At 50.7% G+C, this 26,856-nt stretch overlaps 2 protein-coding genes across 10 annotated transcripts in view; one reads left to right on the top strand and one right to left on the bottom strand.

Annotated features, from left to right (window-relative positions):
* Positions 1–134: 134 nt before the first annotated feature.
* cavin2b (caveolae associated protein 2b) lies at positions 135–14,502 on the bottom strand. 7 transcript variants are annotated; one of them, XM_075477235.1, is made up of 8 exons: positions 14,133–14,502; positions 11,845–11,985; positions 6,202–6,303; positions 5,515–5,775; positions 5,291–5,443; positions 1,267–3,216; positions 651–1,189; positions 135–606 (listed from the first exon to the last, which is right to left on the bottom strand). In XM_075477235.1, exons 1-6 carry the CDS (start codon positions 14,394–14,396, stop codon positions 2,803–2,805), a joined length of 1,335 nt encoding a protein of 444 aa, XP_075333350.1. In that variant the 5' UTR covers positions 14,397–14,502; the 3' UTR covers positions 135–606; positions 651–1,189; positions 1,267–2,802. The 7 variants fall into 7 exon arrangements, with proteins under 7 accessions (XP_075333350.1, XP_075333345.1, XP_075333346.1 ...); XM_075477230.1 differs by having other exon boundaries at positions 135–694; positions 761–1,189; XM_075477231.1 differs by having other exon boundaries at positions 135–925; positions 981–1,189.
* Positions 14,094–26,856, top strand: part of vps16 (VPS16 core subunit of CORVET and HOPS complexes) — a 30,229-nt gene continuing 17,466 nt past the window's right edge. The window contains exons 1-14 of one of the 3 annotated variants that reach the window (XM_075477226.1): positions 14,094–14,375; positions 17,672–17,760; positions 17,878–17,969; positions 18,166–18,294; positions 19,507–19,651; positions 23,281–23,396; positions 23,473–23,595; positions 23,687–23,742; positions 24,307–24,396; positions 24,543–24,714; positions 25,763–25,894; positions 25,976–26,103; positions 26,243–26,278; positions 26,531–26,639. In XM_075477226.1, the coding sequence (XP_075333341.1) occupies positions 17,691–17,760; positions 17,878–17,969; positions 18,166–18,294; positions 19,507–19,651; positions 23,281–23,396; positions 23,473–23,595; positions 23,687–23,742; positions 24,307–24,396; positions 24,543–24,714; positions 25,763–25,894; positions 25,976–26,103; positions 26,243–26,278; positions 26,531–26,639 (1,398 nt within the window). In that variant the 5' untranslated portion in view covers positions 14,094–14,375; positions 17,672–17,690. Of the gene's footprint in view, positions 14,376–17,087; positions 17,285–17,671; positions 17,761–17,877; positions 17,970–18,165; positions 18,295–19,321; positions 19,361–19,506; positions 19,652–23,280; positions 23,397–23,472; positions 23,596–23,686; positions 23,743–24,306; positions 24,397–24,542; positions 24,715–25,762; positions 25,895–25,975; positions 26,104–26,242; positions 26,279–26,530; positions 26,640–26,856 lie in introns of those variants that run through there. The other 2 variants (XM_075477225.1, XM_075477227.1) reach the window with 2 other exon arrangements.

The following is a 26,856-nucleotide window of genomic DNA, read 5'->3' as shown; positions in this document are numbered from 1 at the left end:
ACTGTAGTAATGCTGTGTGACGGTCCCACTGTGCACAAAGAGAGAAAGAACTGAACCGACCCGGCTTTAGTCTGAACGTGCTCAGACACAGGAGGTCTGACAGAAGATTAAAAACTGGAGACAGGAGGCTGAAATGTGATGTCACAGACTTTATTGATTACACGTGCGGTGATGTCATCACCTGTGTGAGTAATAGCAGGTGACACGAATAAAACAGGAACTATTCTTTGGCAGCAAACCGTTTGAGATAAAAGAAAAACATCAACAATAAACCTGGAAATATTAAGCCAATCAAACACAAAACAGTTAGTTTGATCAGGTCTGCTGATCAGTTATCAATACTGTAACATAAGGAGCTAAATAAACAGGCATACATCAGGCTGGTTATTGATCAGCAGAGCCGTAAAGATCATTCACACACAGAGACCAAACTGATCGATTGATCAACAGATTGATTTCTGTCAGCTGCTTTTATTATTGATCAGACAGAACATCAGAAATGTGACCATAAGTGGAACCTCAGTGGAACCTCAGAGGAACCTCAGAGGAACGTCAGAGGAATGTCAGAGGAACCTCAGAGGAACCTCAGAGGACCCTCAGAGGAACCTCAGAGGAACGTCAGAGGAACCTCAGAGGAATGTCAGAGGAACCTCAGAGGACCCTCAGAGGAACCTCAGAGGAACGTCAGAGGAACCTCAGAGGAACGTCAGAGGAACGTCAGAGGAATGTCAGAGGAACCTCAGAGGAACGTCAGAGGAACCTCAGAGGAACGTCAGAGGAATGTCAGAGGAACCTCAGAGGAACCTCAGAGGACCCTCAGAGGAACCTCAGAGGAACGTCAGAGGAACCTCAGAGGAACGTCAGAGGAACGTCAGAGGAATGTCAGAGGAACCTCAGAGGAACCTCAGAGGAACGTCAGAGGAACCTCAGAGGAACGTCAGAGGAATGTCAGAGGAACCTCAGAGGACCCTCAGAGGAACCTCAGAGGAACGTCAGAGGAACCTCAGAGGAACGTCAGAGGAATGTCAGAGGAACCTCAGAGGACCCTCAGAGGACCCTCAGAGGAACCTCAGAGGAACGTCAGAGGAACCTCAGAGGAACGTCAGAGGAATGTCAGAGGAACCTCAGAGGAACGTTAGAGGAATGTCAGAGGAACCTCAGAGGAACCTCAGAGGAACGTCAGAGGAACCTCAGAGGAACCTCAGAGGAACGTCAGAGGAACCTCAGAGGAACGTCAGAGGAACCTCAGAGGAACGTCAGAGGAACGTCAGAGGAATGTCAGAGGAACCTCAGAGGAACGTCAGAGGAACCTCAGAGGAACGTCAGAGGAACGTCAGAGGAACCTCAGAGGAACCTCAGAGGAACCTCAGAGGAACGTCAGAGGAACCTCAGAGGAACGTCAGAGGAACCTCAGAGGAACGTCAGAGGAATGTCAGAGGAACCTCAGAGGAACCTCAGAGGACCCTCAGAGGAACCTCAGAGGAACGTCAGAGGAACCTCAGAGGAACCTCAGAGGAACGTCAGAGGAACGTCAGAGGAACGTCAGAGGAATGTCAGAGGAACCTCAGAGGAACCTCAGAGGAACCTCAGAGGAACGTCAGAGGAACGTCAGAGGAATGTCAGAGGAACCTCAGAGGAACCTCAGAGGAACGTCAGAGGAACGTCAGGACAGCATGAGAACAACGGGGGGATGGTGGGAGAACAGAAGGGGAACTTTAAGGCAATGTCCGGGGAATGTTTGCTTTGAGGAAATTCAGGGAACCGGGACCCCTGCAGGGTTCTTCAATGGAAAACTTTTAGAAATAACAGAAAAAGTTTATTTCGTCTTTGTAGAACACTGGAAGATTCTTTGGGGGAACTTTTGGGAAAAGCTGTTGTAAGTGTGTATGTTGGAACGTTGGGGGGTTTTGGTATTCTGAAAGAAATCTGAAGTGGATCTAAAGGAAAACTTTATTCGAACCTCAGTGGAACATCAGAGATGAAATCATAGAAAAAAGGTTTCTGACATGGAATGTTAGGAAAACTTTTAGAGGAACCTTAGGAGAACCACAAAGGAAGCTAAGCCAACTTAAGGGAAACACTGAGGGAACATTTAAACTAAATTAAAAGGGAATCTGAAGCAGAGTTCCTCAGAAACTTTGGAGGAATGTCAGTGGAACCTTAGGAGAACCACAAAGGAAGCTAAGCCAACTTAAGGGAAACACTGAGGGAACATTTAAACTAAATTAAAAGGGAATCTGAAGCAGAGTTCCTCAGAAACTTTGGAGGAATGTCAGTGGAACCTTGTAGTAATTCTTGAGTTATCTTTGAACCTGATGCAAAGATTCAGGTGGCTGACAAAGACATCCGGAGAACCTGAGAGTTGGTTTTAGATCAGCAGAAGAACGTAACAAAGGATTCTCCAGCTTCATACGACTTTAACCTGAACATCTGCCGAAGACTCCAGGACGTTAGTGTTTAGAGATAAAAGTAAAGATGTCAGACATAAGCAGTGAGGCGACATGTGGGCGGAGGACTTTTTACCAACAACAAAACAAACCTGAGCTTCAAACTAAGTAAAGGAACTCATCCTGCTCTCATGTGGGGAAATCTCAGGTGACAGTTGAAGAATCTCAGAGCAACTTTAAGGCCTTTGGAGATGTTCTGGAGCCTTTTAGAACATTTTAGGGACAGAACATGGAGGAACTGGCTTCATGCTACAGAATCAAGAGTCAAGATGTTGAACTGCTCCTTTAATACAGAGTCTGATTGGTCACAGCTCAGATTTGGTTTGTTTATGAACCTCCTTTCCTGAATGTTAACTCAGGATGAACGTTCCTCTGCTGGTTCCTCTGCTTTCTCCTCCTGAGGGAGGGTGGAGGACAAGGCGTACGCTTCACCGACTCCCTCAGACACCACCGACACATCAGCCTCCACCACGACTGACCCCTCCTGCTTCAGCTCTTCCATTTCTTCCTCCTTCACCTCCTCCATCTCTTCTTTCACCTCCTCCTTCACCTCCTCCATCTCTTCTTTCACCTCCACCTCCACCTTCTCCACCCCCTCTTCCCCCTCCATCTCCCGGTCAGCCGGGGCCAGCTGGGCGTGGACCTCGGTGAAAGGGACCTCCTGCTCGGTGGTGCCCGGTGGGCAGAGCTGGATTTCAGCCTCAGTGGTGAGCGACTCCCTGGTCTGAACGAGGGCTTCTGGAGGCTGGGAGTCTGAGCTGCTGCGAGGCTGAGGACACAAACACAGGGGAACAATCCTAAGTGGAACAATCCTAGGTGGAACAATCCTAAGTGGAACAATCCTAGGTGGAACAAACCTAGGTGGAACAATCCTAGGTGGAACATCAGGAGAAATGAAAAAAATTCAAAAAGAATTCGATAGAATTGCAGACAAATTTTCAAAACATGGAGTGACAATATTCCTGCTATTTCCTGCCTCATATTACATCTAAATCAACATTTTGATGATATCTGTGGGTCTCTCATCAGTGATGAAAGGAAATGTAACTCAATGTGTGTAAAGTCTCTTTTACTTTACTTTAAAGTGATACTTTACCTAGTACTTTACTTTACCTTGAATGGTATTCCAGCTGAATTAAAGGTGGTTTAATTGCCGAAGTCGGGCATCTACATAGTGCAGGGCCCTCTGTCTGGGCTGCTTTTTGTTGCCATTTAATCATTTTTCCCCTTTAGTTTGTGTGGGGGGGCTCCTGGGTTACTAACGGTTGCTTCTTTTTCTTTCTTTAATGAACAGGAGCTGTTGGTGCCACTGGTATGAGTCACTGGCTGATCCCGGGGGTTCCCTTCACTTTCCTGTACAGCAATAATCAGTGTGTGGGGTATCATAAGGACCACTGGGTTAGGGTTAGGTTTTTCATGTGTGGGGTATCATAAGGACCATTGGGTTAGGGTTAGGTTTTTCACATGTGGGGTATCATAAGGACCGTTGGGTTAGGGTGAGGTTTTTCACGTGTGGGGTATCATAAGCACCGTTGGGTTAGGGTTAGGTTTTTCATGTGTGGGGTATGACAAGGACCGTTGGGTTAGGGTTAGGTTTTTCATGTGTGGGGTATCATAAGGACCGTTGGGTTAGTTTTAGGTTTTTCATGTGTGGGGTATCATAAGGATCGTTGGGTTAGGGTTAGGTTTTTCACGTGTGGGGTATCATAAGGACCGTTGGGTTAGTTTTAGGTTTTTCATGTGTGGGGTATCATAAGGACCGTTGGGTTAGGGTTAGGTTTTTCATGTGTGGGGTATCATAAGCACCGTTGGGTTAGGGTTAGGTTTTTCACGTGTGGGGTATCATAAGGACCGTTGGGTTAGTTTTAGGTTTTTCATGTGTGGGGTTTCATAAGGACCGTTGGGTTAGGGTTAGGTTTTTCATGTGTGGGGTATCATAAGCACCGTTGGGTTAGGGTTAGGTTTTTCATGTGTGGGGTATCATAAGGACCGTTGGGTTAGGGTTAGGTTTTTCATGTGTGGGGTATCATAAGGACCGTTGGGTTAGGGTTAGGTTTTTCATGTGTGGGGTATCATAAGGACCGTTGGGTTAGGGTTAGGTTTTTCATGTGTTGGGTATCATAAGCACCGTTGGGTTAGGGTTAGGTTTTTCATGTGTGGGGTATGACAAGGACCGTTGGGTTAGGGTTAGGTTTTTCATGTGTGGGGTATCATAAGCACCGTTGGGTTAGGTTAGATTTTTCATGTGTGGGGTATCATAAGCACCGTTGGGTTAGGTTAGGTTTTTCATGTGTGGGGTATCATAAGCACCGTTGGGTTAGGGTTAGGTTTTTCATGTGTGGGGTATCATAAGGACCGTTGGGTTAGGGTTAGGTTTTTCATGTGTTGGGTATCATACGGACCGTTGGGTTAGGGTTAGGTTTTTCATGTGTGGGGTATCATAAGCACCGTTGGGTTGGGTTAGGTTTTTAATGTGTGGGGTATCATAAGGACCGTTGGGTTAGGGTTAGGTTTTTCATGTGTGGGGTATCATAAGGACCGTTGGGTTAGGTTAGGTTTTTCATGTGTGGGGTATCATAAGCACCGTTGGGTTAGGGTTAGGTTTTTCATGTGTGGGGTATCATAAGGACCGTTGGGTTAGGTTTTTCATGTGTGGGGTATCATAAGGACCGTTGGGTTAGGGTTAGGTTTTTCATGTGTGGGGTATCATAAGGACCGTTGGGTTAGGGTTAGGTTGTCCACTACTCTTGAACTGTGTGTCTTCAGTGTGTAACTGAGACGTGTCATGGCTGTAATAACCAGGAATGATTCCCAGGATCAGCTCAAAGCAGAACTTTCCGTACCTTCCTCATGCCGAACGTCAGAGGTGAAACCTTCAGACTGGAAGTTTTCTGTTTGATCTTCTCTCTTTGTTCCGCAGAAACTATCTTTGTTCCAATTTTGGTCATCTTCTTCTCGATGTTCTGCCTGGAGAAAGCCTTCTTTAGGCTGTCCACCTGCGGATAGAAACACGTTTACACCTGAACACTGAACACCTGCCGGCTGCACACCTGTCGGTCCTTCTCACCTTCTTCAGGCTGGATCGTTTCAGCTTTTCAGCCCTGGATTTCTCCATGTTGTCCAGATCGTGAGGCCACAGCTCCTCTTCTTCCAGCTCCGCCTCCAGGCCGACGTCCTCATCGGAGGACAGGTCGATGGTGTGAAGTCCCCCGTCCTGGTGGGCTTCGGTAACACCCGGCGCAGATTCCTCACCTTCCTCCAAAATCTCATCCCGAGGGAACGGAGGAGGATCTTTTACAAAGACAGTTGCAGGGATCTCGTTCTCCTCCTGCAGCAGAACATACAGGAACATTGAGGAACATCCTTTAGAAAATCCTGCCGGTTCTAAAGATCCATTTGAGTCATCCTGGAGGTTCTAACGGGGCTTTATTTGGACCGGCAAATCCAGGGAAAGTCTAAACAAAGTTTATTTACTCAGGACTTCTAACACATGTGTACACACTATTACTGCAGTATGAGGGGATTAATTTTCCTGACTCTGTTACCATAACAACCAGACCATGTGACCACAGCCCTCCCTGACCCTGTTACCATAACAACCAGACCATGTGACCACAGCCCTCCCTGACCTCTTTTTTCCAGCTCACTTCCTGTAGCAGCTCATGACCAAATATGGTGACGGACTGAAACCCAGATGAGCGCAGGACCACCTCTGCCTCTTACCTTCGGCCCACTTGGACCGGCTGAAACTCACCTGGAAGATGAGCACTCTGAAGTTGTTTCTGCTGATCAGGTGTGCGTGGTTCGCCTCCAGCTTCCTCACCTGCGCGCCCTGACGCTCCATCCTGTCACGGACCTGCAAAAACACGAGGCATAGGTGATGTGGTGACTGACAGGTGACAGGTAGGCTCTGACAGGTGGGTTCTGACAGGTGACAGGTGACAGGTGGGTTCTGACAGGTGACAGGTAGGTTCTGACAGGTGACAGGTGGGTTCTGACAGGTGGGTTCTGACAGGTGACAGGTGGGCTCTGACAGGTGACAGGTAGGTTCTGACAGGTGACAGGTGGGCTCTGACAGGTGACAGGTAGGTTCTGACAGGTGACAGGTGACAGATGGGCTCTGACAGGTGACAGGGGACAGGTAACAGGTGGGCTCTGACAGTTGACAGGTGGGTTCTGACAGTTGACAGGTGGGTTCTGACAGGTGACAGGTGGGTTCTGACAGGTGGGTTCTGACAGGGGACAGGTGGGTTCTCACAGGTGACAGGTGAGTTCTGACAGGTGACAGGTGGGTTCTGACAGGTGGGTTCTGACAGGGGACAGGTGGGTTCTGACAGGTGACAGGTGAGTTCTGACAGGTGACAGGTGGGTTCTGACAGGTGACAGGTGGGTTCTGACAGGTGACAGGTGAGTTCTGACAGGTGGGTTCTGACAGGGGACAAGTGGGTTCTGACAGGTGACAGGTGGGTTCTGACAGGGGACAGGTGGGTTCTGACAGGTGACAGGTGACAGGTGGGTTCTGACAGGTGACAGGTGGGTTCTGACAGGTGACAGGTGACAGGTGGGCTCTGACAGGTGAAAGGTGACAGGTGGGTTCTGACAGGTGACAGGTGACAGGTGGGTTCTGACAGGTGAAAGGTGATAGGTGACAGGTGGGTTCTGACAGGTGACAGGTGGGTTCCGACAGGTGGGTTCTGACAGGGGACAGGTGGGTTCTCACAGGTGACAGGTGAGTTCTGACAGGTGACAGGTGGGTTCTGACAGGTGACAGGTGGGTTCTGACAGGTGACAGGTGGGTTCTGACAGGTGACAGGTGGGTTCTGACAGGTGGGTTCTGACAGGTGACAGGTGGGCTCTGACAGGTGACAGGTAGGTTCTGACAGGTGACAGGTGGGCTCTGACAGGTGACAGGTAGGTTCTTACAGGTGACAGATGGGCTCTGACAGGTGACAGGTGACAGGTGGGCTCTGACAGGTGGGCTCTGACAGGTGACAGGTGGGTTCTGACAGGTGACAGGTGGGTTCTGACAGGGGACAGGTGGGTTCTCACAGGTGACAGGTGAGTTCTGACAGGTGACAGGTGGGTTCTGACAGGTGACAGGTGGGTTCTGACAGGTGACAGGTGGGTTCTGACAGGTGACAGGTGAGTTCTGACAGGTGACAGGTAGGTTCTGACAGGTGACAGGTGACAGATGGGCTCTGACAGGTGACAGGTGACAGGTGGGCTCTGACAGGTGGGCTCTGACAGGTGACAGGTGGGTTCTGACAGGTGACAGGTGGGTTCTGACAGGTGGGTTCTGACAGGGGACAGGTGGGTTCTCACAGGTGACAGGTGAGTTCTGACAGGTGACAGGTGGGTTCTGACAGGTGACAGGTGGGTTCTGACAGGTGACAGGTGGGTTCTGACAGGTGACAGGTGGGTTCTGACAGGGGACAAGTGGGTTCTGACAGGGGACAGGTGACAGGTGACAGGTGACAGGTGGGTTCTGACAGGTGACAGGTGACAGGTGGGCTCTGACAGGTGAAAGGTGACAGGTGGGTTCTGACAGGTGACAGGTGACAGGTGGGTTCTGACAGGTGAAAGGTGATAGGTGACAGGTGGGCTGTGACAGGTGACAGGTGACAAGTGGGTTCTGACAGGTGACAGGTGAGTTCTGACAGGTGACAGGTGGGTTCTGACAGGGGACAGATGGGTTCTGACAGGTGACAGGTGGGTTCTGACAGGTGACAGGTGGGTTGTCACAGGTGACAGGTGAGTTCTGACAGGTGACAGGTGACAGGTGGGTTCTGACAGGTTACAGGTGGGTTCTGACAGGACAGTGGACAGGTGGGTTCTGACAGGTGACAGGTGGGTTCTGACAGGTGACAGGTGAGTTCTGACAGGTGACAGTGGACAGGTGAGTTCTGACAGGTGACAGGTGGGTTCTGACAGGTGACATGTGATAGGTGGGCTCTGACAGGTGGGCTCTGGCAGGTGACAGGTGAGTTCTGACAGGTGACAGGTGATAGGTGGGCTCTGACAGGTGGGCTCTGACAGGTGACAGGTGATAGGTGGGCTCTGACAGGTGGGCTCTGGCAGGTGACAGGTGAGTTCTGAAAGGTGACAGGTGGGTTCCAACAGGTGTCAGGTGGGTTCCAACAGGTGTCAGTTGGGCTCTGACAGGTGACAGGTGGGTTCTGACAGGGGACAGGTGGGCTCTGACAGGTGACAGATGAGTTCTGAAAGGTGACAGGGGACAGGTGACAGGTGGGCTCTGACAGGTGACAGGTGACAGGTAACAGGTAACAGGTGGGCTCTGACAGGTGAAAGGTGACAGGTGGGCTCTGACAGGTGACAGGTGAGTTCTGACAGGTGACAGGTGGGTTCTGACAGGTGACAGGTGGGTTCTGACAGGTGACAGGTGGGTTCTGACAGGTTTGTTCTGACAGGTGACAGGTGACAGGTGGGTTCTGACAGGTGACAGGTGACAGGTGAGTTCTGACAGGTGAAAGGTGACAGGTGGGTTCTGACAGGTGACAGGTGGGCTCTGACAGGTGAAAGGTGACAGGTGACAGGTGGGTCCTGACAGGTGACAGGTGACAGGTGGGTTCTGACAGGTGAAAGGTGACAGGTGGGTTCTGACAGGTGACAGGTGGGCTCTGACAGGTGACAGGTGACAGGTGGGTTCTGACAGGTGACAGGTGACAGGTGGGTTCTGACAGGTGAAAGGTGACAGGTGGGCTCTGACAGGTGACAGGTGAGTTCTGACAGGTGACAGGTGGGTTCTGACAGGTGACAGGTGGGTTCTGACAGGTTTGTTCTGACAGGTGACAGGTGACAGGTGGGTTCTGACAGGTGACAGGTGACAGGTGAGTTCTGACAGGTGAAAGGTGACAGGTGGGTTCGGACAGGTGACAGGTGGGCTCTGAGAGGTGACAGGTGGGTTCTGACAGGTGACAGGTGGGCTCTGACAGGTGACAGGTGGGTTCTGACAGGTGACAGGTGGGTTCTGACAGGTGACAGGTGGGTTCTGACAGCTGTGTTCTGACAGGTGACAGGTGACAGGTGGGTTCTGACAGGTGACAGGTGAGTTCTGACAGGTGACAGGTGACAGGTGGGTTCGGACAGGTGACAGGTGGGCTCTGACAGGTGACAGGTGGGCTCTGACAGGTGACAGGTGAGTTCTGACAGGTGATAGGTGGGCTCTGACAGGTGGGTTCTGACAGGTGGGTTCTGACTGGTGACAGGTGATAGGTGGGCTCTGACAGGTGGGTTCTGACAGGTGGGCTCTGACAGGTGAAAGGTGGGTTCTGACAGGTGACAGGTGGGCTCTGACAGGTGACAGGTGGGTTCTGACAGGTGAAAGGTGACAGGTGGGCTCTGACAGGTGACAGGTCGGTTCTGACAGGTGACAGGTGGGTTCTGACAGGTGACAGGTGGGCTCTGACAGGTGACAGGTGACAGGTGGGTTCTGACAGGTGACAGGTGGGTTCTGACAGGTGACAGGTGGGTTCTGACAGGTGAAAGGTGACAGGTGGGTTCGGACAGGTGACAGGTGGGCTCTGACAGGTGACAGGTGGGTTCTGACAGGTGACAGGTGGGCTCTGACAGGTGACAGGTGGGTTCTGACAGGTGACAGGTGACAGGTGAGTTCTGACAGGTGACAGGTGACAGGTGAGTTCTGACAGGTGACAGGTGACAGTTGGGTTCGGACAGGTTACAGGTGGGCTCTGACAGGTGACAGGTGGGTTCTGACAGGTGACAGGTGGATTCTGACAGGTGAAAGGTGACAGGTGGGCTCTGACAGGTGACAGGTCGGTTCTGACAGGTGACAGGTGGGCTCTGACAGGTGACAGGTGAGTTCTGACAGGTGACAGGTGACAGCTGTGTTCTGACAGGTGACAGGTGACAGGTGACAGGTGAGTTCTGACAGGTGACAGGTGATAGGTGAGTTCTGACAGGTGACAGGTGACAGTTGGGTTCGGACAGGTTACAGGTGGGCTCTGACAGGTGACAGGTGGGTTCTGACAGGTGACAGGTGGATTCTGACAGGTGAAAGGTGACAGGTGGGCTCTGACAGGTGGCAGGTCGGTTCTGACAGGTGACAGGTGACACGTGGGCTCTGACAGGTGACAGGTGAGTTCTGACAGGTGACAGGTGGGTTCTGACAGGTGACAGGTGGGTTCTGACAGGTGTGTTCTGACAGGTGACAGGTGACAGGTGGGTTCTGACAGGTGACAGGTGACAGGTGAGTTCTGACAGGTGAAAGGTGACAGGTGGGTTCGGACAGGTGACAGGTGGGCTCTGACAGGTGACAGGTGGGCTCTGACAGGTGACAGGTGAGTTCTGACAGGTGAGAGGTGGGTTCTGACAGGTGACAGGTGATAGGTGGGCTCTGACAGGTGGGTTCTGACAGGTGACAGGTGAGTTCTGACAGGTGATAGGTGGACTCTGACAGGTGGGCTCTGACAGGTGGGTTCTGACAGGTGACAGGTGATAGGTGGGCTCTGACAGGTGAGTTCTGACAGGTGATAGGTGGACTCTGACAGGTGGGTTCTGACAGGTGGGTTCTGACAGGTGACAGGTGATAGGTGGACTCTGACAGGTGAGTTCTGACAGGTGACAGGTGACAGGTGGGTTCTGACAGGTGACAGGTGACAGGTGAGTTCTGACAGGTGAAAGGTGACAGGTGGGTTCGGACAGGTGACAGGTGGGCTCTGACAGGTGACAGGTGGGTTCTGACAGGTGACAGGTGGGCTCTGACAGGTGACAGGTGAGTTCTGACAGGTGAGAGGTGGGTTCTGACAGGTGACAGGTGATAGGTGGGCTCTGACAGGTGACAGGTGAGTTCTGACAGGTGAGTTCTGACAGGTGATAGGTGGACTCTGACAGGTGGGTTCTGACAGGTGGGTTCTGACAGGTGACAGGTGATAGGTGGACTCTGACAGGTGAGTTCTGACAGGTTGGCTCTGACAGGTGGGTTCTGACAGGTGACAGGTGATAGGTGGGCTCTGACAGGTGGGTTCTGACAGGTGGGCTGACAGGTGAAAGGTGGGTTCTGACAGGTGACAGATGGGCTCTGACAGGTGACAGGCGAGTTCTGACAGGTGACAGGTGGGCTCTGACAGGTGGGCTCTGACAGGTGACAGGTGACAGCTGGGTTCCAACAGGTGTCAGGTGGGTTCCAACAGGTGTCAGTTGGGCTCTGAAAGGTGACAGGTGTGCTCTGACAGGTGAAAGGTGACAGGTGGGTTCTGACAGGTGACAGGTGTCAAGTGGGTTCTGACAGGTGACAGGTGGGCTCTGACAGGTGAGAAGTGTCAGGTGGGTTCTGACAGGTGACAGGTGTGCTCTGACAGGTGAGAGGTGGGTTCTGACAGGTGACAGGTGGGTTCTGACAGGTGTGATGCTCACTGACCTCCTTCATGGTCACAGACAGCTTGCGGCTCTTGTCCAGCAGCTTGCTGACGGTGTTGGAGGTGTGGCTGTGGCTCTTGGACAGTTTGGTCATGTCAGCCTGGATCCCTCTGACAACGCCCTCCATCTCCACCTGGTGGCTCTGAAACACATCAACCAATCACAGATCAATAAGGAATCAGCAGCTGGATCCCGATGATCCTTCAGTAGAATCAAGTTCAGTTCCAGTTCCATCAGGTTATTGATCACAGAGGGGTATTGATCAGAGATACAGGCTGGTATATTAGATTATGGATTTTATGTTCTCTGAACTCTGACAGTTTCATCTCAGTGACTCAGTACAGTTTATCTGGACTGACAGAAACAGAACTTGTTCCAACATGTTTTTATAGACCTGCAAACACACCTGATGTGTGAATGGCTGCATTCTGCTGCCTGCTAACCTCATCGCTAACAGGAAGCAGCATTCTGCTGCCTGCTAACCTCATCGCTAACAGGAAGCAGCGTTCTGCTGCCTGCTAACCTCATCGCTAACAGGAAGCAGCGTTCTGCTGCCTGCTAACCTCATCGCTAACAGGAAGCAGCATTCTGACGCCTGCTAACCTCATCGCTAACAGGAAGCAGCGTTCTGCTGCCTGCTAACCTCATCGCTAACAGGAAGCAGCGTTCTGACGCCTGCTAACCTCATCGCTAACAGGAAGCAGCGTTCTGACGCCTGCTAACCTCATCGCTAACAGGAAGCAGCATTCTGCTGCCTGCTAACCTCATCGCTAACAGGAAGCAGCATTCTGACGCCTGCTAACCTCATCGCTAACAGGAAGCAGCGTTCTGCTGCCTGCTAACCTCATCGCTAACAGGAAGCAGCGTTCTGACGCCTGCTAACCTCATCGCTAACAGGAAGCAGCGTTCTGACGCCTGCTAACCTCATCGCTAACAGGAAGCAGCATTCTGCTGCCTGCTAACCTCATCGCTAACAGGAAGCAGCATTCTGACGCCTGCTAACCTCATCGCTAACAGGAAGCAGCGTTCTGACGCCTGCTAACCTCATCGCTAACAGGAAGCAGCATTCTGACGCCTGCTAACCTCATCGCTAACAGGAAGCAGCATTCTGACGCCTGCTAACCTCATCGCAAACAGGAAGCAGCGTTCTGACGCCTAATAACCTCATCGCTAACAGGAAGCAGCGTTCTGACGCCCGCTAACCTCATCGCAAACAGGAAGCAGCGTTCTGCTGCCTGCTAACCTCATCGCTAACAGGAAGCAGCGTTCTGACACCTGCTAACCTCATTGCTAACAGGAAGCAGCGTTCTGACACCTGCTAACCTCATCGCTAACAGGAAGCAGCGTTCTGACGCCTGCTAACCTCATCGCTAACAGGAAGCAGCGTTCTGACGCCTGCTAACCTCATCGCTAACAGGAAGCAGCGTTCTGCTGCCCCGGCCTTTGTGTTTCTCAGGAAACTTTCAGTCAGAGACGACTGATGCAGACAAATCTATTTATTCAGACACCTGCCACAGTTCGGGTGCTTTTACCCCTAAAACCATCCCAGAACCATCCCATAAACAGTATCCTAAACACGTGAGGAATCCACTCACACAGCAGCTCCACATCTGGCAGGAGCTCATTAACCAGCAGCCACAGTCATGTGACCTCTGAGGGAGCAGCAAATTTAAACCATGAAAAGAACAAGAAATAAACCTTAAATCAGATGTTTTTTATGTGGAGTCTGGTTCCACCTTAAATCAGATGTTTTTTATGTGGAGTCTGGTTCCACCTTAAATCAGATGTTTTCTAAATGGAGTCTGGTTCCACCTTAAATCAGATGTTTTTTATGTGGAGTCTGGTTCCACCTTAAATCAGATGTTTTTTAAATGGAGTCTGGTTCCACCTTAAATCAGATGTTTTTTTAAATGGAGTCTGGTTCCACCTTAAATCAGATGTTTTTTTAAATGGAGTCTGGTTCCACCTTAAATCAGATGTTTTTTATGTGGAGTCTGGTTCCACCTTAAATCAGATGTTTTTTTTTAAGTGGAGTCTGGTTCCACCTTAAATCAGATGTTTTTTATGTGGAGTCTGGTTCCACCTTAAATCAGATGTTTTTTAAGTGGAGTCTGGTTCCACCTTAAATCAGATGTTTTTTATGTGGAGTCTGGTTCCACCTTAAATCAGATGTTTTTTATGTGGAGTCTGGTTCCACCTTAAATCAGATGTTTTCTAAATGGAGTCTGGTTCCACCTGTTGGACAGCCAGGACACCAGGTGAGACCGGATCTGCAGGGGTTTCTCTCACCTCCATTTTGTGCTGGTTCTCCTGAACGGCGTCCAGCATGTTGACCAGTTTGTCCAGCAGCGTGAGGACGGTGATGGCGTTGACGGGACCCTGACTCATCTTTTCCAGGTCCAGCGCTGCTGTGGAAAAGGAGGGCGAGGCCGGGGTCCCCTCCGGCTGGTCCTGGTGGTCCTGGTGGTCCTGCTGGTCCTGCTGGTCCTGCTGGTCCTGGTTCTCAGGGGGGACCACCAGGTCCTGGCTCTGGTGGGTTTCAGTGGTCACCATGTTTACACCGTTGAACCTAAAACTTGATAAACTCTGTAGCAGCAGAAAAAGCTCGAGTCGCCTCGCCTTCCTCTCTGTGTGTGCTGCGCTCTGATTGGTCCTCGCCTTCCTCTCTGTGTGTGCTGCGCTCTGATTGGTCGGCTCTCAGGAAAACTTTCCAGCTTATTTCCTAACTGTTGAAAGGGAGTTGCACCTTTAACCCCTTCCCTGCTGCCCTGTCCTCGCTGGGATGTTAACGGGGGGCAGCCTGGGGGCAGCCTGCGGCAGAAAGGAAGGGTGGGGGGGGTGGGGGGTTGGGGGTAGGGGGGAGATAAAGAAAAAAATCACCTAAAGAATCTAAATAAAATGTTTTAAAAAGGAACCAAAGTCAGATCTATGAGCAGCTGCGAGGAGCTGAAGGGTTAACTTTGCTCTGTTTACCACACCCAAAGGGGAAGGGGCAGTTACCATGACGACGGGGCAGGAGGCCTGCCTGAGTTTGGAAAAAGAGAGAGAGAGAGAGAGAGAGAGAGAGAGAGAGAGAGAGAGAGAGAGGGGGGGGGGGGGAATGTCTCTAGCTCATGTTTTTCAGATGAAGTCATCTGGAAGGAAATCTCCCTCTTTTCCTCTGTTTGTTCCTCCGTTTGTTCCTGTGTTTCATGGAAAGTTTAACACCAGAGTTAGAGTTCCTCTCTGTGGAACCAGCTGCCAGTTTGGGAGGCAGAGCCTTCAGTTATCAGGCCCCTCTCTGTGGAACCAGCTGCCAGTTTGGGAGGCAGAGCCTTCAGTTATCAGGCCCCTCTCTGTGGAACCAGCTGCCAGTTTGGGAGGCAGAGCCTTCAGTTATCAGGCCCCTCTCCGTGGAACCGGCTGCCAGTTTGGGAGGCAGAGCCTTCAGTTATCAGGCCCCTCTCCGTGGAACCGGCTGCCAGTTTGGGTGGCAGAGCCTTCAGTTATCAGGCCCCTCTCCGTGGAACCGGCTGCCAGTTTGGGAGGCAGAGCCTTCAGTTATCAGGCCCCTCTCTGTGGAACCGGCTGCCAGTTTGGGAGGCAGAGCCTTCAGTTATCAGGTCCCTCTCTGTGGAACCGGCTGCCAGTTTGGGAGGCAGAGCCTTCAGTTATCAGGCCCCTCTCTGTGGAACCAGCGGCCAGTTTGGGAGGCAGAGCCTTCAGTTATCAGGCCCCTCTCTGTGGAACCAGCTGCCAGTTTGGGAGGCAGAGCCTTCAGTTATCAGGCCCCTCTCTGTGGAACCAGCTGCCAGTTTGGGAGGCAGAGCCTTCACTTATCAGGCCCCTCTCTGTGGAACCAGCTGCCAGTTTGGGAGGCAAAGCCTTCAGTTATCAGGCCCCTCTCTGTGGAACCGGCTGCCAGGCAGGGCCTTCAGTTATCAGGCCCCTCTCTGTGGAACCGGCTGCCAGTTTGGGAGGCAGAGCCTTCAGTTATCAGGCCCCTCTCTTTGGAACCAGCTGCCAGGCAGGGCCTTCAGTTATCAGGCCCCTCTCTGTGGAACCAGCTGCCAGTTTGGGAGGCAGAGCCTTCAGTTATCAGGCCCCTCTCTTTGGAACCAGCTGCCAGTCTGGGAGGCAGAGCCTTCAGTTATCAGGCCCCTCTCTGTGGAACCAGCTGCCAGTTTGGGAGGCAGAGCCTTCAGTTATCAGGCCCCTCTCTGTGGAACCAGCTGCCAGTCTGGGAGGCAGAGCCTTCAGTTATCAGGCCCCTCTCTGTGGAACCAGCTGCCAGTTTGGGAGGCAGAGCCTTCAGTTATCAGGCCCCTCTCTGTGGAACCAGCTGCCAGTTTGGGAGGCAGAGCCTTCGGTTATCAGGCCCATTTCTGTGGAACCAGCTGCCAGTTTGGGAGGCAGAGCCTTCAGTTATCAGGCCCCTCTCTGTGGAACCAGCTGCCAGTTTGGGAGGCAGAGCCTTCGGTTATCAGGCCCATTTCTGTGGAACCAGCTGCCAGTTTGGGAGGCAGAGCCTTCAGTTATCAGGCCCCTCTCTGTGGAACCAGCTGCCAGTTTGGGAGGCAGAGCCTCCAGTTATCAGGCCCCTCTCTGAGGAACCAGCTGTCAGTTTGGGAGGCAGAGCCTTCAGGGAGGGGTCTCCTGCTGGTGCCCAGAGTCAGGACTAAACAAGGTGAGGCTGCGTTTCAGTTTTATGCTCCTAAAATCTGGAACAGCCTTCCAGAAGATGTGAGACAGGCCTCAACTCTGACAATTTTTAAATCCAGGCTGAAAACAGTTCTGTTTAGCTGTGCATATGACACCTGAAAGTATTTTATCTGCACTCTTTGCTTTTAAATTAATTATTTAATGATTATTTTTTATGTTTTTTTTTGTTTTGTTTTTGTTTTAATGATTTTATTGCCTTCTTGTGATTTTATGTAGCTGTAAAGAACTGTGAATTCCCTTGTGTACGAATTGTGCTCTATAAATAAAAGTGCCTTGGATGGAGGTTAGAGAACTGGGTGAGGCCAGGCTCTACTTTCCTTTTCTCTGCCCTCAGCTTGGAGATTTGTGTTTAATTTCTTAAAGACTACAGGACTTTTTGAAAGGATTTCGTTTAATTTTTTATTTATTTAGTGAATTGTTTATTTATTTGTCTATTTATTTTATTTTATTTTGTTTTATTTTGTCACTCCTTCATCGACACTCCACACCCGCAGTTACATAATTGTACCGTTGGTGGCGGTAATGCAACATTACGGATGCTAACAGCCAATAAATTACAAGAAGAAGAAGAAGAAGAACCTGCTGCTTATTGCACCGTAGAAGAAGAAGCAGTCAGCTGACCGAGTCACACAGCCAGCAGCAGACCACCATCATCATCATCATATCCCCATAAACTGAGGGTCCTCCAGCATGGCGTTCATCACGGCCAACTGGAACCCGCTGGGAGAAGCTTTTTATCGGTCAGTCCGCTCCGCTCCTCCCGCTGCTAGCTTCTGTTGTTAGCGTTAGCTTCTGTTTTTAGCCTTAGCTGTCAGCTGCACACCGGAAGTCAGGTGACTGTTCATCTGCCTGGTGCAGCCTGTTTAAATAATACTTTTATTCAGGTGCATTAAGGCTGTTTTAAGGCCCCATTAGCCTGATGCTAGCTTAGCCATTAACCGGTTTTCTACTTTAATCACCTCCATCCGACACTGTGGGGGGGCGTTAAAAACATTTTGACGTCACATTAAGCAGAAGAGTGGAGCCAATCAGAACCAGAGTTCAGCCAGGTGAAATACTTTGTTTTTATTTCGTGTGTATAATGTTTTTATTTGTTTTTCTGTGTTCTCTAACCCAAACCCTCACAGGAAGACGGAGCTGTATGAAATGTGCTGGAGTCTGCGGGATGGACTCAGAGACAGCCTGGTGGCTGCAGCTCCGTACGGAGGACCAGTAGGTGTGTTGTTGTTCATGTTAGGGTTAGGTTAGGGTTAGGGATAGGCTAACCTAACCTAACCCTAACCTGAACAGAACCCTCACATTTAAATGTGCTAACGCTGTGTTTCTGCCTCAGCTCTCCTCAGAGAACCAGTCAGACGTTCTCCCAGCTCCCGTCCTCAGTTAGAGATTTATTCTGCTTCCGGAGTCTCCATCGCAAGCTTCCCCGTAAGGACACGCACACGCCGGCCTCCCTCTCACCTGCCTCCCTCTCACCTGTTTCCCTCTCACCTGTCTCACCTGTCTCACCTGTCTCACCTGCATCTCTCTCATTTGCTTTTAAACATTTATAGCACTTTGTGCTACATTTTAATGTATGAAAAGTGCTTTATAAATAAAGTTTGCTTTGATCTGCTTCCATCAGTGGAAGAGCGGTCCAGTCGTCCATCTGGGTTGGTCGGTCAGTGATGAGCTGCTGTGTGTTCAGGAGGACGGATCAGTTCTGATCTATGACCTCTTTGGAACCTTCAAGAGACACTTCAGCATGGGACAGGTTAGTCTGTTAACTAGTTAACTACAAGAGACACTTCAGCATGGGACAGGTTAGTCTGTTAACTAGTTAACTACAAGAGACACTTCAGCATTGGACAGGTTAGTCTGTTAACTAGTTAACAACAAGAGACACTAGTTACCTACAAGAGACACTTTAGCATGGGACAGGTTAGCCTGTTAAGTACAAGAGACACTTTAGCATGTGACAGGTTAGTCTGTTAACTAGTTAACCACAAGAGACACTTCAGCATGGGACAGGTTATCCTGTTAACTAGTTAACTACAACAGACACTAAATACCTACAAGAGACAATTTAGCATGGGACAGGTTAGCCTGTTAACTACAAGAGACACTAGTTAACTACAAGAGACACTTTAGCATGGGACAGGTTAGCCTGTTAACTTGTTAACTACAAGAGACACTAGTTACCTACAAGAGACACTTTAGCATGGGATGGGTTAGTCTGTTAACTAAGTTAACTACAAGAGACACGTTAGCACGAGACAGGTTAGTCTGTTAACTAGTTAACTACAAGAGACACTAGTTAACTACTAGATACACTAGTTACCTACAAGAGACACTTTAGCATGGGACAGGTTAGTCTGTTAACTAGTTAACTACAAGAGACATTTTAGCATGGGACAGGTTAGTCTGTTAACTAGTTAACTACAAGAGACACTAGTTGACTACAAGAGACACTTCAGCATGGGACAGGTCAGTCTGTTCACTAGTTAACTACGAGAGACACTTCAGCATGGAACAGGTCAGTCTGTTAACTAGTTAACTACAAGAGACACTTTAGCATGGGACAGGTTAGTCTGTTAACTAGTTAACTACAAGAGACACTTTAGCATGGGACAGGTTAGTCTGTTAACTAGTTAACTACAAGAGACACTAGTTGACTACAAGAGACACTTCAGCATGGGAAAGGTCAGTCTGTTAACTAGTTAACTACAAGAGACACTAGTTGACTACAAGAGACACTTCACATGGGACAGGTCAGTCTGTTCACTAGTTAACTACAAGAGACACTAGTTGACTACAAGAGACACTTCAGCATGGGACAGGTCAGTCTGTTAACTAGTTAAGCATGGGACAGGTCAGTCTGTCAACTAGTTAAGCATGGGGCAGGTCAGCCTGTTAACTAGTTACCTAACTAACTACATCTGCACAGGACAGGTCTATGTCAACCATGTTGTTGTTGTTTGAACAGGAAGTGGTCCAGAGTCAGGTGTTAGAGGCCAAGGTGTTCCACTCTCCTTATGGAACAGGTATCGCCATAGTAACGGGATCCTCCCGCTTCACCTTGGCAACCAATATCGAGGACCTGAAGCTTCGCAGGTTACCTGAGGTTCCAGGTGAGTCAGAATGTCAGTGAGCATTTAGATGTTTCATTCAAAACATTAAAGAGAAACTGGCTTTGTTGGGTCCAGGGGTCCAGACCTTTATCTCACCTGTCCCGTATCTCACCTGGGGTCCAGACCTTTATCTCACCTGTCCCGTATCTCACCTGGGGTCCAGACCTTTATCTCACCTGTCCCGTATCTCACCTGGGGTTCAGAGCTTTATCTCACCTGTCCTGTATCTCACCTGGGGTCCAGACCTTTATCTCACCTGTCCCGTATCTCACCTGGGGTCCAGACCTTTATCTCACCTGTCTCGTATCTCACCTGGGGTTCAGAGCTTTATCTCACCTGTCCTGTATCTCACCTGGGGTCCAGACCTTTATCTCACTTGGGGTTCAGACCTTTATCTCACCTGTCCCGTATCTCACCTGGGGTCCAGACCTTTACCTCACCTGTCCCGTATCTCACCTGGGGTTCAGACCTTTATCTCACCTGGGGTCCAGACCTTTATCTCACCTGTCCCGTATCTCACCTGGGGTCCAGACCTTTATCTCACCTGTCCCGTATCTCACCTGGGGTCCAGACCTTTATCTCACCTGTCCCGTATCTCACCTGGGGTTCAGAGCTTTATCTCACCTGTCCTGTATCTCACCTGGGGTCCAGACCTTTATCTCACCTGTCCCGTATCTCACCTGGGGTCCAGACCTTTATCTCACCTGTCCCGTATCTCACCTGGGGTTCAGAGCTTTATCTCACCTGTCCTGTATCTCACCTGGGGTCCAGACCTTTATCTCACTTGGGGTTCAGACCTTTATCTCACCTGTCCCGTATCTCACCTGGGGTCCAGACCTTTACCTCACCTGTCCCGTATCTCACCTGGGGTTCAGAGCTTTATCTCACCTGTCCTGTATCTCACCTGGGGTTCAGACCTTTATCTCACCTGTTCCATATCTCACCTGGGGTTCAGACCTTTATCTCACCTGGGGTCCAGACCTTTATCTCACCTGTCCCGTATCTCACCTGGGGTCCAGACCTTTATCTCACCTGTCCCGTATCTCACCTGGGGTTCAGAGCTTTATCTCACCTGTCCTGTATCTCACCTGGGGTTCAGACCTTTATCTCACCTGGGGTCCAGACCTTTATCTCACCTGTCCCGTATCTCACCTGGGGTCCAGACCTTTATCTCACCTGTCCCGTATCTCACCTGGGGTTCAGAGCTTTATCTCACCTGTCCTGTATCTCACCTGGGGTCCAGACCTTTATCTCACTTGGGGTTCAGACCTTTATCTCACCTGTCCCGTATCTCACCTGGGGTCCAGACCTTTATCTCACCTGTCCCGTATCTAACCTGGGGTCCAGACCTTTATCTCACCTGTCCCGTATCTCACCTGGGGTCCAGACCTTTATCTCACCTGTTCCATATCTCACCTGGGGTTCAGAGCTTTATCTCACCTGTCCTGTATCTCACCTGGGGTTCAGACCTTTATCTCACCTGTTCCATATCTCACCTGGGGTTCAGACCTTTATCTCACCTGTCCTGTATCTCACCTGGGGTCCAGACCTTTATCTCACTTGGGGTTCAGACCTTTATCTCACCTGTCCCGTATCTCACCTGGGGTTCAGAGCTTTTTCTCACCTGGGGTTCAGAGCTTTTTCTCACCTGTCCTGTATCTCACCTGGGGTCCAGACCTTTATCTCACCTGGGGTCCAGACCTTTATCTCACCTGGGGTTCAGAGCTTTATCTCACCTGGGGTTCAGAGCTTTATCTCACCTGGGGTTCAGACCTTTATCTCACCTGTCCTGTATCTCACCTGGGGTTCAGAGCTTTATCTCACCTGTCCTGTATCTCACCTGGGGTTCAGACCTTTATCTCACCAGGGGTCCAGACCTTTATCTCACCTGTCCCGTATCTCACCTGGGGCTCAGACCTTTATCTCACCTGTCCCGTATCTCACCTGGGGTTCAGAGCTTTATCTCACCTGTCCCGTATCTCACCTGGGGTTCAGACCTTTATCTCACCTGTCCCGTATCTCACCTGGGGTTCAGAGCTTTATCTCACCTGGGGTTCAGAGCTTTATCTCACCTGGGGTTCAGACCTTTATCTCACCTGTCCTGTATCTCACCTGGGGTTCAGAGCTTTATCTCACCTGTCCTGTATCTCACCTGGGGTTCAGACCTTTATCTCACCTGTCCTGTATCTCACCTGGGGTTCAGAGCTTTATCTCACCTGTCCCGTATCTCACCTGGGGTTCAGACCTTTATCTCACCTGTCCCGTATCTCACCTGGGGTTCAGAGCTTTATCTCACCTGTCCCGTATCTCACCTGGGGTCCAGACCTTTATCTCACCTGGGGTTCAGACCTGTATCTCACCTGTCCTGTATCTCACCTGTCCCGTATCTCACCTGGGGTTCAGACCTTTATCTCACCTGTCCTGTATCTCACCTGGGGTTCAGACCTTTATCTCACCTGTCCCATATCTCACCTGGGGTTCAGACCTTTATCTCACCTGGGGTTCAGACCTGTATCTCACCTGGGGTTCAGACCTTTATCTCACCTGTCCCATATCTCACCTGGGGTTCAGACCTTTATCTCACCTGGGGTTCAGACCTGTATCTCACCTGTCCTGTATCTCACCTGTCCCGTATCTCACCTGTCCCGTATCTCACCTGGGGTTCAGACCTTTATCTCACCTGTCCCGTATCTCACCTGGGGTTCAGAGCTTTATCTCACCTGTCCCGTATCTCACCTGGGGTCCAGACCTTTATCTCACCTGGGGTTCAGACCTTTATCTCACCTGTCCTGTATCTCACCTGTCCTGTATCTCACCTGGGGTTCAGACCTTTATCTCACCTGTCCCATATCTCACCTGGGGTTCAGACCTTTATCTCACCTGGGGTTCAGACCTGTATCTCACCTGGGGTTCAGACCTTTATCTCACCTGTCCCATATCTCACCTGGGGTTCAGACCTTTATCTCACCTGGGGTTCAGACCTGTATCTCACCTGTCCTGTATCTCACCTGTCCCGTATCTCACCTGTTCCGTATCTCATCTGGGGTTCAGACCTTTATCTCACCTGTCCTGTATCTCACCTGGGGTTAAGACCTTTATCTCACCTGTCCCATATCTCACCTGGGGGTTCAGACCTTTATCTCACCTGGGGTTCAGACCTGTATCTCACCTGTCCTGTATCTCACCTGTCCCGTATCTCACCTGGGGTTCAGACCTGTATCTCACCTGTCCTGTATCTCACCTGGGGTTCAGACCTGTATCTCACCTGTCCTGTATCTCACCTGGGGTTCAGACCTGTATCTCACCTGTCCTGTATCTCACCTGGGGTTCAGACCTGTATCTCACCTGTCCTGTATCTCACCTGGGGTTCAGACCTTTATCTCACCTGTCCTGTATCTCACCTGGGGTTCAGACTTTTATCTCACCTGGGGTCCAGACCTTTATCTCACCTGTCCCGTATCTCACCTGGGGTCCAGACCTTTATCTCACCTGGGGTTCAGACCTTTATCTCACCTGTCCCGTATCTCACCTGGGGTCCAGACCTTTATCTCACCTGGGGTCCAGACCTTTATCTCACCTGTCTCTCACCTGTTTCTCACCTGTCTCTCACCTGTCTCCGCCCTCCACAGGTCTGCAGGGGAAGCCCACCTGCTGGGCCGTCCTTACTCAGGACAGACAGACAAAGGTTCTGCTGTCCAACGGACCTGAACTCTTTGTCCTGGATAACACGTCCTGCACTGCAGTGGTGAGACGGACGCACATGTGGACAGCTGAAACATCAGCTCAGGTACCTGTCTGACCACCTGTTCACCTGTCCTCAGTATCCTCCAGGTCTCAGTCCTCAGGCTGGCAGCATCGTCCACATGTCGGTGTCTTTCAGTTACAAGTACGTGGCTCTCTTCACTGACAACGGACACCTGTGGACTGGCTCGTCCAACCTGCAGGTGAGCAGCTAAACTCTTCTCTCACCTGTGTTACCTGAGAGGGTGGGTTAGATCTGTGTGGAAGATGAACAGGTGAACCTTCTGTCTGCAGGAGAAACTGAGTGAAGTCAACACCAAAAGGTCAACACCGCCCAAACAGATGGTCTGGTAGGTTTACCATATGCTTATGTACAATTGCATATAAAGAAACAATTAAACTTAAATTATAGTAAAAATCCAAACCCCAGGTATAACCCACCCTGCTTACCTTTCTGTTTACCTGTCTGCTTACCTGTCTGCTTACCTGTCTGCTTACCTTCCTGTTTACCTGTTTGCTTACCTGTCTGCTTACCTGTCTGCTTACCTGTCTGCTTACCTGCTCGCTTACCTGTCTGCTTACCTTCCTGTTTACCTTCCTGTTTACCTGTTTGCTTACCTGTCTGCTTACCTGTCTGCTTACCTTCCTGTTTACCTGTTTGCTTACCTGTCTGCTTACCTGTCTGCTTACCTGTCTGCTTACCTGCTCGCTTACCTGTTTGCTTACCTGTTTGCTTACCTGTATGCTTACCTGTCTGCTTACCTGCTTGCTTACCTGCTTGCTTACCTGCTTGCTTACCTGCTTGCTTACCTGTCTGCTTACCTGTCTGCTTACCTGTCTGCTTACCTGTCTGCTTACCTGTCTGCTTACCTGTCCACCTTCAGTCTGTTCACTCACCTGGTCCATCTGTTCAGGTGCCGCAGACCGAAGAGCCAGCAGCCCTCTGTGGTGCTGATGTGGGACCGGTTACTCCTGGTGGCTGGAGCCTGTAATGACACCATCCAGTATCCTTTAACCCAGTAACGGGTTCAGCTGGTTCTGCTGGAGCTTCAGATCTTCAGGGATGTGAACTCCAGGTGGTCCAGGTACACCTAAGCTGCCCCGGGTACACCTCAGCTGCCCCGTGTTAAACCCTTGACCCTGACCTTAGGTTCCCCATCGAGGATCAGTCTGTGTTGGTGGGAGAACTGGACGGAGTTCGAATCCTCAGCTCCAGCAGCCAGGACCTGCTGCAGGAGGTTCCTCTGGTCTGTCAGGACATCTTCAAGATCGCCTCCATGGCCCCTGGAGCTCTGCTGCTGGAGGCGCACCGGGAGTACGAGGTTAAGGGCCGTGTATACTCTCGCTGCAGTGTGTTGCAGTGAGCTTGTCGCAGACATGACGCAGTTATTTTTGATTTATGCCCAATTTTGAAGCGCGGTCTGCGCTATGTTAATTCCACGCCACAACGCAAGAGGGACAATCACGAACAAGCTAGGATTGTGGGTGTGGTGGGTGGCGTGTTTCTCTTCCGGTTACGGAGGTCATTCAACAACAATGGCGACTGGACGAATGCGCACTTTGATTGAGATGCAGCTGATCGATCTAGAAATAGAAGAAATATTGCTACTGCTGGAGCTGGCAGAGAGGCGAAAGAATCGTCACGGTTAGCACGGTTAGCGTCACCATTAGCCGGTTAGCAAACCGGAAATACGCAAAGTGTAGAGCGGATGTAGAGTTGACCAATCAGAGGGCTCCTTTCTCTCCTCCCTGCGACGATATCTGCGGCACTATCTGCGGTGAGTTACAATTTTGGGGAGGTGCACCAGAGTGTCTGCGTAAGGGGGGGTCATGTCTGCGTTAACTGCGACACACGCAGACGACCTGGTTTCCGACCATAAACCGCCCTTAAGGGTTAGGGTTAGGTAGGTTTAGTTAGGGTTAAGGTTAGTTAGGGTTGGGGTTAGTTAGGTTACCCTAACCTGCACCGGGAGTACGAGGTTAGGGTTAGGGTTACCCAGCTGGAGGTTAGGGTTAGTTAGGTTTAGTTAGGGTTAAGGTTAGTTAGGGTTGGGGTTAGTAAGGTTACCCTAACCTGCACCGAGAGTACGAGGTTAGGGTTAGTTAGGTTACCCAGCTGGAGGTTAGGGTTAGTTAGGTTACCCTAACCTGCACCGAGAGTACGAGGTTAGGGTTAGTTAGGTTACCCAGCTGGAGGTTAGGGTTAGTTAGGTTACCCTAACCTGCACCGAGAGTACGAGGTTAGGGTTAGTTAGGTTACCCAGCTGGAGGTTAGGGTTAGTTAGGTTACCCTAACCTGCACCAGGAGTACGTGGTTAGGGTTAGGTAGGAGGTCTGCACAGGTGTGACGTCTCGTTCCTGTTTGTGCAGAAGTCCAGCCAGAAGGCCGACGAGTACCTGAGAGAGATCAAGGAGCAGAACGTGCTGGGAGACGCTGTCCGGCAGTGTGTTGAGGCGGCAGGTCACGAGTACGACCCGGGGACCCAGAAGTCCCTGATGAAGGTGAGAACGCTGTTCAGTATGTGAATGTCCCGGGTTCTAAACTGACCTCAGGGGGGCGTAACGTGGCATCTTGTCCTCCAGGCGGCGTCCTTTGGGAAGTGTTTCCTGTCGGACTTCAGTGCGGACCACTTCGTGTCCACCTGCAGAGAGCTGCGTGTGCTGAACGCCGTCAGAGAGAGTGGCGTGGGAATGCCGCTCACGTACACTCAGTATCCTATCGTGTTGCTAAGGTGCATCATGGGAGATGTCGTGTTTAGGGTTTGTGGACTCAACCACTGTGGTCATAGTACGAGGGAGATGCGTTCATACTGTTTCCATGGTGATATAATTCTTGACCTTTGATGTCAGATTCAAACAGATGACTCTACAGGTGCTGACTGACAGGTGAGTCTGTCTCATGTGTCTCTCTCACTCATACCTGTGTCTCACCCTAACCCTACCTGTGTCTCACCCTAACCCTACCTGTGTCTCACCCTAACCCTACCTGTGTCTCACCGTAACCCTACCTGTGTCTCACCCTAACCCTACCTGTCTCTCACCCTAACCCTACCTGTCTCACCCTAACCCTACCTGTGTCTCACCCTAACCCTACCCGTGTCTCACCCTAACCCTACCTGTGTCTCACCTGTCTCTCAGGTTGGTATATCGACAGTTTTATCCGTTAGCGATTGAAATCTGCCGCTACCTGAAGATTCCAGACTACCAGGGCGTCAGCAGAGTCCTCAAACACTGGGCCTCCTGCAAGGTAACTGGACTCGCTTAATTCCTCACCTGTATCTGTCTCACCTGAGTTCCTCACCTGTATCTGTCTCACCTGAGTTCCTCACCTGTATCTGTCTCACCTGAGTTCCTCACCTGTGTCTGTCTCACCTGAGTTCTTCACCTGTATCTGTCTCACCTGAGTTCCTCACCTGTATCTGTCTCACCTGAGTTCCTCACCTGTATCTGTCTCACCTGAGTTC

The sequence above is a fragment of the Odontesthes bonariensis genome, chromosome 11, assembly GCF_027942865.1.
Source record: "Odontesthes bonariensis isolate fOdoBon6 chromosome 11, fOdoBon6.hap1, whole genome shotgun sequence".
NCBI lineage: Eukaryota > Metazoa > Chordata > Actinopteri > Atheriniformes > Atherinopsidae > Odontesthes > Odontesthes bonariensis.
Note: the sequence above shows the minus strand (reverse complement) of the source record. Positions and strands in the feature narration are given on the sequence as shown.

Coding starts and splice junctions, on each gene's coding strand:
- cavin2b (XM_075477229.1), bottom strand. CDS start 14,396: ATGGTGACCACTGAAACCCACCAGAGCCAGGACCTGGTGGTCCCCCCT. Junction 5,776..6,201: donor TCAGAGTGCTCATCTTCCAG/GTGAGTTTCAGC, acceptor GTTCTGCTGCAG/GAGGAGAACGAGATCCCTGC. Junction 3,217..5,290: donor TGACGTTCGGCATGAGGAAG/GTACGGAAAGTT, acceptor TTGTGTCCTCAG/CCTCGCAGCAGCTCAGACTC.